Consider the following 13,387-nt stretch of genomic DNA (forward strand, 5'->3'; position numbering starts at 1 on the left):
TCCGCCGGGTCCCGCTGCCGCTACCGCGGGGTCCCGTAGCCCCGGGGGTGGTTGGCCACGGCCCGGGCTCTCTGTCGGGGGGGGATGCGTGGAGCTCGCCTCTCTCTTTTTCTCGCTGTTAATTGTCGTGGGGCTTCACTGCACCGCGGTACTGGCGGGGATGTGGTTTATATCCCCCGGTGTGCGGCGGGGATCCTCCTCTTGGGGGGGGGGAGCGATGGCGGGGAGCGGGGCTGCGGAGCTCGGTACCGGGGAGCGGGGTTGCGGGGTTCAGTTGCGGGTTGCTGAGCACTTTCCAAACCCCGCGGAACGGGACCGCTGTGGTGTGGAAGTGGGAGCGGTGGCAGCGGGATGAGGCGGCAGCCGCAGCCGCTTCCCGAGACTCCGGTCCGGCGGGGAGCACCGGGCGGTCGGTGCCCTCCGGATAGCAGGTTACCTTTTTAATTCTTTTTTTTTATTTATTATTATTATTATTATTATTATTATTCTGCGGATGGAGTTTCGGGGGAACTCAGTATGTGGCAGAAACCCCGGTGGGTCCCGGTTGCAAGCGGGGCAGGAGCTGCCCGTGTGTCCCCGCAGCCGGTGCAGCCCTCGGGGCCGCCGTGAGCATCCCGAGCGCATCTTTCCTCCAACAGGGAGTGGAAAGTGGGAAATTGCTGAAAACAACCTAAACGAACCTCTCCGCCTCCTCTCTCTCCGTCTTCCCTCTCCTCTCCTCCACCTCCTAGGCTCGGTCCCGCAACACCGGGGACCCTCCGTGGTCGGGCAGAGCTGGGGCTGCCCTGGCCGCGTCCCGCCCGACACCGGCGGCTTTGCAGCGACCAGAGGAGGATGCGGTACCTCGGGGTGAGCTTTTGGGTCTGTAGAGGGGGTGCTGTGGTTGAGTTTGGCTGTAAAATCTCCCTCGTCAGCTCCGGGTGCGAGGCTGTGAGCATCGGGCCCTTCTGTAAAAAAAAAAAAAAAAAAAAAAAAAAAAAAAAAAAAAAAAAAAAAAAACAACCCCAACACAAACAAACCAAACAAAAACACCCCCAAACCCACCACAACTCTTTTTTAAAAGCTCTCCCTGCCCCTCTCCAACGAGCCCGAGTTTTGAAGCATTTATTTGGAGCATTTGATTCTAATTATCCGAGGAATCCAGCCTTCTAATTGCGACTGGAAAAAAAAAGCAAGTCCCCAAATTCCAGTTTTAGCCCCTGCTCCCCCTTCTCAGCCCTGCTACCCCTTGGGAAAAAAAAAAAAAAAGAGAGTAAAATACAAAATTTACAGGGGAAAAAAAGTAGAATTTTTGCGAGTGCTTCCAGCGTGGCAGCGTTTTAAAAGTACCAGGAACATGGGAGGTTTGAGTGCATTTTGTTTAATTACTGCAATCTCTAACATTGAAATTAAGTGCACACGTTGAATTTCAATGTGCCTGAATGTCCATCTGCCTGGGTGTGAAAATGAGTGTCTTCCAGTGCAAAGCAGGACTGGATATTATTCTACAATCCTTTTATTTCCTTCTTAGTCATTTTTCAAGATTTAAGCTTTCACTTTGCCGAGTCACCAAGTGAGTTGCCTTTAGGGCAAGGTTGTTTTTTTTTTAAATCTAATTTTACAAAGTGTTTCTCCAAGTATTGTCTTTAAGGCTCAAGGTGTAACATAAAAGTTGAACTCGCAAGCGAGGGTGACTTGAACTTATTTTCCAAGGCACAATCCAAAGTTTAATGAGATTGTGGAAGAGTTTCCCTTTCCCTGGGCTCCTCACCGGTGGCTTTGTGCTGTTCCTGGACTCTTCACAAAACAGTTTTTGTGGCATATCATTAACACACATTTCTCTAATGACTGCCTCACAGGTCTTTATTAAGTTGACCCCACTGAAATCCTGTGAGTCGGGGAAAATTGTCTTTCATCTGGTGTAAAGATGGCTGAGACAGAGAAATTATCCCCATTTTTAGGCCATTTTTCCAAGCCAGTCTCTCCTGCAGGGTACTTTCCTGGGAAGATTTCAACCTCATTGTGTGACCGAGGCTGCAAAGGGATCTGGGGGACACTCAGCACTTTGGAACAAGCCCGTGGAGGTAGGAATAGAAACAAGAGCTCTTATTTTCTGATCCCTGCCTTCAACTACCCATCAAATTCCTTCAAAAGAAGACTCCAAGGACAGCAGGCATTACAGACATTGGTTTCCTTCCTCCCCCCCCTGCAAGCTGCTGCTTTTCAGGGCTCCCTAGGTCTGCCTGAGGCAGGGAATTGCATTTCCCAGCCCACACACTTGAATTCCTCTTTGTCCAATGCAGGTAGAAGGAGGAGGACAACTTGTAATTACTTCCCCTTCCTCCAGAGATGGGCATGAGGAAGAGGTAATGCTTGGAACCCGGTGTCCTGCTTGGTGTCTGCTTTGGTGACCTTGCACAAAGCATTTCATGTCTCTCAGTGTCAGTTCTCAGCTGGGCTGGTGAGGGGAGCAGAGCTGCCCAGGCTCCCCCAGACTGATCTGAGCTGGGCTGCAGGAAGCTGAGATGAAACTTCAGCAGCTCCAGTTTCCTGAGAAGCTGATTCATCCATGAAATGGGATGAGGTTATACTGGGACAACCAGTTGGTTCCAGGGTCCAGGGTTTGTATGTTCAAATTTTGTATGAGTGAGTACCAAGTGCTGTTTGCACAGGGATGGGCAAATGATGGAGCCCAGGGCAGGTCTCTCAGTAATCCCACAAGCTACATCACCTAGACCTGGCCAAAGACTTTTGTCTTTACCCAGCCAGCTGCGGGGTGGCCCTGATGTTCAGATTTCCAGGAAAAGGGTGCAGTTCTGGAAGGTAAGAACTAAGATTTCCATTGCCTTAAAAAGTGTACCCAAGTAGGGCATGTACAGAGAGGATTTGGTAGTACAGAGGTCCAGCAGCTCCCTGTCAGTATTGCTTCATTTTCTTTGCAGCCTGACACAGTCTCTAGTAAAGCTCCTGGTCATTGCTGGGGATTAGGCAATTAGGAGTTCTGTTCTATGTGCTTGGCTCCATCACTTTGCCATTTGTCACCTGGAAACCCTCAAAATCCCCATGGGATGGAGGTGACTTGATGGCCCATCCCAGTTCTTCTCTGCTGTGCCTGCTTGTTATGGAGAAATAACTGTGTGTGTGTTGCCTTCAGAACAACCAGAGCCTTATTGATGACAAGAAGGAGAAATGTCACCTGCAGGAGAAGAAAGGGAAGGCACTTTCAGAGCATGAAGGGCACCTGGGAACCCCTGCACATGAGAGGAGATGTTCTTCACCAGGCACATGTCCTGCTCCCTTCCCTGGCTGGGTGGAGGCCCAGCCCAGAGGTGGGCTTTTTATCCCTTAATCTGATCAAGTGGTGAAGTTATCATTTTTCCAAAAAAAAAAATTGGCTACCTTTGAACTGCCAGCAGTTTTTACATGGGAATTTCAAAGAGCAAATAGAAAGAGGCTTAGAGGGGAAGAAAAAACAACCTCTGATCAGATAAGAATAACCTACACGTCGTGTTAAAGTAAGCCTCTGACATCTGCAGGATTAATGCTCAGAGGATACAGCCCTTTGGTGGCAGATAAGAGATTGCTGTGAAATAATGCTCAGGCCTGGCCAGGAAAGCTCCTGATATCTGAAAAAAAAACCAAACCAAACCAAAAAACAGCAAACAACAACAACAACAAAAAATAAACCAACAAAACCCGAATAACCAGTGGTAACTTTCAGCTCATTTCAGTTAACAAATCAGCAGCAGAGCTGAAAAGCTTTGCTTTCAAGATGAACTTTAGTGATGGGTCCAATCCTCTGTGTGCTTGGGAAGGCTCCAGCACACAACTAGTATCTGCTCACCCAACTTTCAGGCTAAATTGATGTTGCTCAGCTGCTTGCAGATTAGTTTAGGTCCAATATTTGTCTTCTGTTCAGATGAAATGAGCTTTGCTGCTCTAAACAATTCAGGAATAAAAGAGACAGAACCATTTTGCAGATTTTAAGTAACACTTTGGGTATTTACTCCTTGGCATTTCCACAGCTCCCACCACCATGCTTTAGCTGTGCTCTTGAAATCCTTCCTTTCACCTGTCCAGAAGGAGTGGAAAATACCTGTGTGCTGTCATAAAAGTCACTCTCTGCTCCCTTCAAGATATTAATGCACAGCCTCATCCAAAACCTGTGTTTCTGTGGATTATGAAGATCTGGGGACTTCCCATCACTGTGAGCAGATGCAAACGTGCACACCTTGCAGAGGTGCTGCAGCCTGCTGAGAACAGGGGGGAAGGAGAGAGGCTTAAATATTAGTTTAATATTAATTTTTACTGGGATAATGGAGTGCTCAGCCTCTGGTATCCCTTATTTTTCCAGACAGGAGTAGTTTGGCAGCTATGTGACAAACTGTGGAGGACCATGTGTCCCCTAGCAGCTCAGTTCCAACCCAGGAGCCCCTGTTACCTGGTGTTGGTCCAAGAAACTCTGCCACCTGCACTGGGCAAGACTCCACTGACCTCTCTCCAGCCTGAAATGCAGGAGATGAGGAGCGCATGGGGTTCTTCAGCCTTTTTCTGGGCTTCAGCATGGCAGCAGGTATCTGAGGAAAAGGATATTCAGTTCTAGAAAGCTTTGACTTCAGTGAGAGCCAAAGGCAGTGAGGGCTCCATGGAAATCTTGACATTTGGCCTGCTGGGGAATTTCAGCTGAAGTAAAATAACATAAACATTACTAAAAATTAAATATACTTTTTAATGTTGCAGGGTTGTGGGGGGTTTTTTTGTTTGGTTTTTTGTTTTTTGGGGTTTTTTTTAGTATTCAAGAGGGGAAAAAAAAGTTAACCAGGGGTTTGTTCTGAGTTTTTATCTTGAAGCTGCACATTGAAGCTGGCAGCTTAAGACCTGAGGGGGAGAGCAATCACACCCGACAGGGATGGACACCTCTTTCAGTCTCAGAAAACATGCACACACAGAAACCAAAACCAGGTGGAAAGGGAAAGATAAGCCAGTGTGTTATTTCTGGTCAAATATTCCAAGATCCCAGCAACAAACCCAACTTTGCTGTTGTGGATCAATAAGACACAGGTGAGAGTCTGGCACGAGATCTTTTCCTTCCTCCTGCCCTGTGCAGGCTGGGCAGCATCTTTTCAAAATGATGGAGAAATACAACTCTGTTAATGATGATTCCTGTGATTATTAATTATTTGTCCTATGGTAACACTTAGGAATCCCTCTTCTAAACCAGCACCGTTTCATTACAGATGCTGTACAAATACAGGAGGAAAAAAAAGAGAAAAAAATAAAAATAGAAAGGTAATTCTTCCTCTGAAAATCCTTCTCAGCCTTAATCTCCCTAACCTCGGAATGAAAGATCAGATTTCCACGGGGAAGGATGAGGGATTTTAATGGAAAAAATATTACCTCAGGAACAATTCTAACTGGCAGAAGGAAGCTCCCAAATTCTTTGCAAGATTCCCCACCTCCCTTTTAGCAAATGCAGCTGAATGCTCCGTGGGTTTGTGTATAACTGCATTATCCATAACTGAATGTATGTTTTCTTTAGAGGCGTCCCCAACTGTTAATGCTGCTTTACAAACCAGTGATTTCTGCACGCATTCACTTGCTCTGTTTTCTTTAAACCCAATTCCTGGCAGCCAGAGGGGCGAAAGCCTAGACCTGAATGAACACAGAGTAATTTAGGGTGCCAGGGACAGCAGGGTTGAGGTGCTGGTGGGGACAGCTGCTGGGTGCTGTGACAGTAAATGCTTGTTTCTCTGGCACTTTTGCAGCTGTTTGGAACACAGCAAAATAGGGTTGGAAGGGGGGGACGTGGCAGCGAGTGGTTTGTTGAATGAAGATCAGCATCAATGATGCCTCAGCCCCTGCCTGCACGCCTGACATTTATGAATCACTTTCCCTTTGAGACTTCCAAGGGCTCAGAGCCTCCCTCTTCAATATCTTGCTTGCCTTACGTGCTCAGTTTTTCACATTGTTTTTCTTTTTTGTTTTTTTGTTTTTTTTTTTTGATGCTCAGCTTTAAAAAAGGGGGGAACGAGAGGGAAAGGCGTGACCTGAAAATCAAACCAAAGCTGATGGTAAATAGGTAAGAAAGGGGAAAAGCCCACCCCAGATGATGCTCTGCACAAAGCCATGTGCCAGCAGGAAATCAGAAGAGGAAGCAGGTCACTTGATGTCCTAATGTCCCATTTTATCCCACATTTTCCTCTACAGCGTGATCCAAAGCCAGAGGAAAGGCTTTTGTCGACTTTTATCACGGTTGGATCAATCCCTTAGAATAAAAACATTTTTGTGCCATTTAATAGATGTGGTCTACCTGGATTTCAGCAAAGCCTTTGACACCGTCCCCCATAGCATTCTCCTGAAAAAGCTGTCAGCCCCCAGCTTGGACAGGAGCACCCTGTGCTGGGTTAGGAACTGGCTGGAGGGCCGGGCCCAGAGAGTGGTGCTGAACGGGGCTGCATCCAGTTGGCAGCCGGTCACTAGTGGTGTCCCCCAGGGATCAGTGTTGGGCCCAGTTCTGTTTAATATCTTTATCGGCGACTTAGACGAAGGGATTGAGTCCATCATCAGCAAATTCGCAGATGACACCAAGCTGGGAGGAAGTGTGGACCAACTCGAAGGCAGGAGGGCTCTGCAGAGGGACCTGGACAGACTGGAGAGCTGGGCTGATCCCAACGGGATGAGGTTCAACAAGGCCAAGTGCCGGGTCCTGCACTTTGGCCACAACAACCCCATGGGGAGCTCCAGGCTGGGGACAGAGTGGCTGGAGAGCAGCCAGGCAGAAAGGGACCTGGGAGTCTGGATTGCCAGGAAGCTGAACAGGAGCCAGCAGTGTGCCCAGGTGGCCAAGAAGGCCAATGGCATCCTGGGCTGGCTCAGGAACAGCGTGGCCAGCAGGTCCAGGGAGGTGATTCTGCCCCTGTACTCAGCCCTGGTGAGGCCACAGCTTGAGTCCTGTGTCCAGTTCTGGGCCCCTCAGTTTAAGAAGGATGTAGAGGTCCTGGAACAGGTCCAAAGGAGGGCAACCAGGCTGGTGAAGGGACTCGAGCACAGACCCTATGAGGAGAGGCTGAGGGAGCTGGGGCTGTTCAGCCTGAAGAAGAGGAGGCTCAGGGGAGACCTCATTGCTGTCTACAACTCCCTGAAAGGAGGCTGTAGCGAGGTGGGAACTGGACTCTTTTCACAGACGACCTTCAACAAGACAAGAGGACACAGTCTTAAGTTGTGCCAGGGGAGGTTTAGGTTAGATATTAGAAAGAATTTCTTCACGGAGAGGGTGATCAGGCTATGGAATGGACTGCCCGGTGAGGTGGGAGATTCTCCGTCCCTGGAGACATTTAAAAAAAGACTGGATGTGGCACTCAGTGCCATGGTCTAGCAACTGCTCCGGTGGGTCAAGGGTTGGACTAGATGATCTCTGAGGTCCCTTCCAACCCGGCTAATTCTATGATTCTATGATTCAATCGTGTCATCATAAGGTGACACACAATGTCCCCAAAACTGGGGTTGGCTGAGTCTGGTGTTCACTCCCATCCCACCGTGCACGTCTGGCAGGTCTCAGAGGGTTCTGCACTGGAAACCATTCGAGTTCCCTGTTCCCTTCCCAACTCCAATCACTTATTTATTTATTTATTTATGTGCTACATCTTTAGCCTAAACCCTCCGCTTTTCCTCAGTAATTTCCTCAATTATCCAGTTTGTTTTACAGACACTTCCATTTAATGTGGAATTTGCCTTTCATAAAGGCAAATTTGCCTTTCATAAAGACCCCACAAAGGAAACCATCAGCTTCCATCTATTTACATTTATCAGCCAAACCTCCTGGCTAATCCAAAGGGAGAACGAACCTGCAGTATACCAGAGGCATTTAACAAATAGCTTATTTTTCTTTCCCTATACAATGCACCATTATGTAGGGTTTTTTGTTGGGTTGTGTTTTTTTTTTTTTTTTTTTTTTTTTTTTTTTTTTTTTTTTTTCCCGAAGAAGAACAATGAAAGCAGCGGTGATGGGAAACTGGAAAAAACAAAAGAGGCATTTAGAAGGGACCGGTTTACAGGCTGAAAAGCACTGAATAATGTTACACCTGATAACAGATACTTTCTCAGACACCATCACAGAGTTTAGAGCTCGGAAGCTTTCGCTTCACCGGGCTACGCGGGACCCGTCCCAGCGCATCTCTGGCTGCGCGGATGTTTTATCGGAGCAATTCTGCTAAAAAAAAACCTCAATATTTATGAACTCAGCACGGAGTCAGCCGCTTGATGGCTGTGACCATCCGTAGTAGGGAAACACATCGGCTTCGGAAGCTGAGAGTATTGAAACCCCGAGGAATTTCACTCAAAACTTCACCTCGGGGATGGAGCCCGGCACAGAGGGGCTGAGCTGAGGGGGCTGCGGACCCACAGACGGCCCCGACCTCCTCGGGTAGGAGGGGGATGAAGGGTTTCGGTCCCGGTTTTGTGTTGCTTTTGGATTTGTTTGGTTTTTTTTTTTTTTGCACTTTGCTCTTTCTCGCCGCTTTTCCAAGGGGCGCGCAAACTCCATTTTCCCACAGATCCCTCCAGCGCTTCCCCTTCCCCACCACCAAAACACCAACTCAAGCCTCACCCTCCTCTTCCACCCTTCAAACCCGACCCAAACCCGACCCGAACCCGAACCCGCCCCGGTGGGGTGGGGTGGTTGATGGGCGGGCCGGGCCGGGCCGGCCCCACGCATGCTCGCTGCGGGTTCCGATATGGCGGCGCCCAGCGCGGGGTTAAGGCAGCGGCGGGCGGGGGGCGGGAGCTGCCCCGCAACCCCGGAGCGTCCCGGTGCGGGGCCGGTGCGCAGCGGGGTGGGACCCCTGCTCCCGGGCACCTTCTGGCTTACCCGCATCGTGCTGCTGCGATCCATAGCGCTGCTTTACTGTGAGTTTCCGGGCGCTGCCCCGCACCCCTTTCCTCCCTTCGTCCGGGATGGAGCCCCGGGATGCTGGGTTCGGGACACTGTGATGTCCCGGGGTTGTTCCGTCCCTCCCGGCTTTCCCCGCTGCAAAACCTCCCCTCGGGTGAGACTCCCACTGTGGGTAAGGGGTGAGCCCCACGTGGTGGGTGCCCACCCTGCCCCGGGGGTGTCTGTGCTGGTGTTTTGGGGTTTGGTCCCAGCGTGGTGGGGAAAAGGGCTGTGGCTGGTTATGGAGGTGAATTTCATGTCAGTTTGGGTGAATTGCGCTTGGTTTCGAGTCCTGTGTTCCTGGGGGGACAGGGATGGCTGGGAAGGTGGTGGGTGAAGTTGGGGCTCCCGTGTGGGTGGAACTGGAAGGAGAATTTGCTCGTCCCATGAGGCTGGTACCTATCAGCAGAGATAGAGTCCTTTTTCTTCAAGATAGTTCAGACATAAGGGAGAAACTTGTCCACAGAAGCAGCTCTTCAGCATCTTACATAGAACAGAGAAATGTGGCATGCCTGGGTGCCAACACTTCCAGCTGGGACCTAGAATTGACTCGACTTTAAAATGGTTTAATGTTAAAACTTTTTTTTTTTTTTTTCTTTTTGGCAAGGAACACCAAGAGCCGTGCTTGGAGCCCACTAGTGTTCCACTTAAAAAATATTCCCATTGAAACCGAAGCTGACATGTAACACACTACCTTACAAATTCTAAACTTGCCCCAGATTTGTCCACAAAATCGTTAGGATTTGTAGGCTGCCAGCCTGCTTGGATTATTTTGCATCAAAACCATGCAGGAGCTGTAGTTTTGTATGGTTTTGACACGTGCTCTGTTTCTAGTTTGGTTTCAGGCGGTGGTGAAACGTGGGGTTATGACTCTTTCCATCAAAACGAAAGTGATTCTGCTATTCCCCCGTGTGGAAATCCAGGCTGCTGAGTTTCCCCTCTCTGGGCTTGCAGTTTCCATATGCAAAATCCAACTGCTGCTTTTTACTCCTGGATTTGGGGTCCTCAATGTGCCCCAGCTGGGGGGAAACGCTGCCCTGTGGGGTGGTGACGTGTCCGGTGGGGAAGGGGGTCAAGCAAGGGGGACCTGGTGAGCAGGATGGGATTTGGGATAACAGGAGCAGGAAGAGGTGAGGGGTGAATGTCCCATTCAGGGTGAGCTACAGCAGGGAGAAGGAGAGGTAAGGCAGAGGGTGAAGGTGAGATGGCAGGCTGTGAGAGAGGAAGGATGGGAAATAGGGAGAAGAACTGGATTTGGGGCTTCTAAGGAGAGGGGAGCATCAGGGAGTGGCAGAAGAAGAGGCCCTGAAGGGGAGAGGTAACCTCAGAGGAAGGGATTTGTGTAGGAGAGGTGGAAGTAACAGGGTAGGAAAGTGGCTTTGCCCTTTGTAATGAAGGAGGTGCAAGAGAGGAAAAGTTCATCTGCTCATTATGCAACTCAGGCTTGATTGAAATCTGGTGATTTGGGGCATTTGTTTGGGTTGATTAACAGCCAAAAAACCTGGGCCATGTTTGAGCCAAGTCAGTTTCTGAGGGTGGTTGTTATTGCAGGGGAGATGCTGTGCAGCCTACACCTGGAGCACTCCTGGGGTGGGAACTGTTTGGTGTGTCTGGGCTGGAGAGACTGTGAACAGGCAGGTTCCTCTGTCAGGCTGCAAAACCATGGCAGGGCTGTCAGGGTGGGATGCTCCTGAGGGAAGGTGGGTTGCCTTTTCATCTCTTCTGAGAGCCTGGGTTTAAAAAGAGCAGAAAACAATTTAAAGCCTCTGTGCCGAGCTGCTCTTCCAAGCTCTTTTCTGAAGATGGAACCATTTACTATGAAAGAGGATTTTTATTTTTTTTTTTTCCCCAGAGATGGTGGTTCCACATAGTCTTGGGCTTGCAGAGGAAATGGTTGATGCCCCTGGGACAGCCTGACATTCCTCAGTAGTGGGCTGGTTTTCCCCCTATCTTCCATTTCACCCATTTAAACATAACCCCTTCATTCCTACAGTGTTAAGCAACAAATCCTTTGGGGTGGGACCTTGTGTTAAATAAAGTATCAGGGAAGTGGTGACCCCCTGATGATTGCAGCTTCTGCTCATCAGTGCAGCTGGATCTCCTCCTGTGGAAGGAGGACAAGGCAGGTGTGAAGTGTCCTTCTGTGTCCCCTCCCATCTCCCCCACCCCTTTTAGTTACAACAACTCTCTCTATATTTTATTTTTTATATATATATATATATTTAAGGGGGTTTTCAGAAGCAGCCAGAGCTTGGGAAGTCCCTAGCAAAGCAGCTGTTGTCTGAGAGGCAAGCTAGAGATGGGAAGGTGGGAAAGGATCTGATGATTCCTGGAGGTCAGGAGTGACCAGGGCCACCTGCTCCTTGCAGGACTGGGAAAACAGATCCAAGCTGGAAGTGCTCTGGGAGGTTTCCTCTTAGCAGCAGGGCTGTGCCAGTGGGGTCCTCCCAGCTGAGCACTAAGGCAAATGAAACACCTGGCTGGGCAATTCTGGTTTTAATAGTAGCTAACCCTGTGCACTTGTAAATTAGGTGAGACTTAAATTCTTATAACTGACAGGCTGTGGATTTTCAAATCCAGGACCTCTTTTTCCACTTCACCAAATGTGGGCAGACCAAGTGCTAAAACCCTTTTGGAGGAGGAGAGTGGGAAGTAAAACAGAATCCAGTTTTGGACACTGAGGAAGAGAACACCCATGGAGGTCTTATCCTGGGCTCTTCTGCCCAGACCCCTCTTTCTGTTTCTCTAGAAGCATCTTTGTATAGTACTGGTGTGCCACAGAGATTTATCTCCTAGATTTCTGCAGCCTGTCCCTAAGTGGCTAATTGCAATCCCTAATGGAGTAATTCATGGGAATGGGAGGCTTGGAGAAACACTGGTTTGACATTTGAAGGATTTCTGCCCTGGTCTTCCACTGTGTGTTTTTCTTTGTGGCAGGATTGACATTTTGGAAATGCATAAAGTCTTTGAGGTCTTATTGGGAGTTCTCCTCCAGGTAAATAGCTGGTCCCAAAGCTCTTGATGGCAAATGTGCATTATTTGCTCCCTTCACCCCCCTTCTAAATCATTGCTAAGTGCCCCTTTTTGCATGATTGCTATCATCAGATTCCAGATGTGGAAGTTTAAGTAATTAGATACCACCCTTCCCAATTTCAGCCAGGCTCTCTAGAGTGCTTTGAAATAAAAGCTATTATTTAAATCCAGTTTATCTTCTCCTTATGTATTGTTTAACTGTAGTATTTTCTTTCCTCAGAGCTAGAGCCACGGGATGTTCAAGCTATTCCTTCCTGATTCTGAAATCTAAAGCCTTCTCAGGGGTTTTCTGTAGGTTCCTGGCTCTCCCCAGTGTCCTTCCTCCTCTCTGACTCTGCTTTTCCTTGTCTCTTCTCCTCTGTTACATTAAAAGGCTCCCAGTAGCTTTCAGCTTGCCCTAACGTCCAGTCAGGATTTTAGTACATCTTCTAATGCTTTTTCTCCCCTCAAAGGTTTTATTTCAGCCCCGTGCTGGTTAGCAAGTCTACAACAAATGCAATATGTGTGCTCTTAGTGAGCTGCATGACCCCTGTGTAACTCTGCACGAAGGAGCTGTGTAAGTGAGATGGGGTTGTGCTTGGTCCTGAGCAAAGCATTTGCACTGTGGGGAAGATAAATCCCTACGAAGCAGAGACAGGTGAAGGGAAATGCTAACTGAGGAGGAGAAAATCTGTCTCCCAGTTTGCTGCTTGCCCAGAGCTGGGCTGGAGCAGAGGAATCTTCTCAGAGCATCCTCCAGCTGGGGGGGTTTTGAACAACCTGGTTCCTATAGGGGAGCTTGTTAGCAGTGCTTAAAGAAAAAGTGCTAGGAACAAACTACCTTGTTGTGTGTTTATTTATGGCTATAGGGTTGCAGGAGGCAAAAGGTGCTTTGGTTTCACTCTGCCTCTTTGCTCAGTGCTATGGAGTTGCTGCTTCTGTGTTACAAATCTTTGCTGGGGAATTTATCAGTTGCAAACTCACTTGATTCATTTCTCTGATGATAATGAAAAGCCTGTGAATGTTCTTTTCTTTTCAGTAGCACAACCTCAGCTTGCCAGCATCCAGCATAGGGCCTGTTCTGAATGCCTTTTTTGGGTCAGAGGTGCACTTGATGTATAACTCCACGCAGATATTTTTGTGTGTGTGCAAAACGTAGTTTGGTTTTCATGCAAAGCTCTTGGTTCATTTCTTCTTGTGGTTTGGGCTTGAAGCAAAAGTTAAGACTTCTCTTAATGGGAGAGAGAGAAAGCCATATGACCGGAAAGTTTGGGATTTCACATCTTTAAATCTTTACAGAGCATGAAGAATGGGATTCCCTCATTCTCCTACCATGACAGGCTGAGCCTGGACTGGGGGAAAGGAACGGAGGTGCCAGGGCAGTATGGATGGAGCAAATCATTTCAGAGGGGGGGACACTTGTGTGTTTCATGCTTGGGTTGTGTTTATTGGTAGCACATGGGTTGG

General features: G+C 48.6%; 2 protein-coding genes across 2 annotated transcripts in view; one reads left to right on the forward strand and one right to left on the reverse strand.

Moving 5' to 3' along the window:
- SSTR5 (somatostatin receptor 5) overlaps positions 1-13,387 on the reverse strand; it is a 591,623-nt gene that overhangs the window by 143,451 nt on the left and 434,785 nt on the right. The gene's annotated exons all lie outside the window — the stretch shown is intronic.
- Positions 8,691-13,387, forward strand: part of LMF1 (lipase maturation factor 1) — a 182,692-nt gene continuing 177,995 nt past the window's right edge. The window contains exon 1 of the mRNA XM_008490427.2: positions 8,691-8,883. Coding sequence (XP_008488649.2) covers positions 8,691-8,883 — 193 coding nt within the window. The remainder of the gene's footprint in view (positions 8,884-13,387) is intronic.

Source organism: Calypte anna, chromosome 14 (genome assembly GCF_003957555.1).
Source record: "Calypte anna isolate BGI_N300 chromosome 14, bCalAnn1_v1.p, whole genome shotgun sequence".
In the NCBI taxonomy this organism is placed as follows: Eukaryota; Metazoa; Chordata; class Aves; order Apodiformes; family Trochilidae; genus Calypte; species Calypte anna.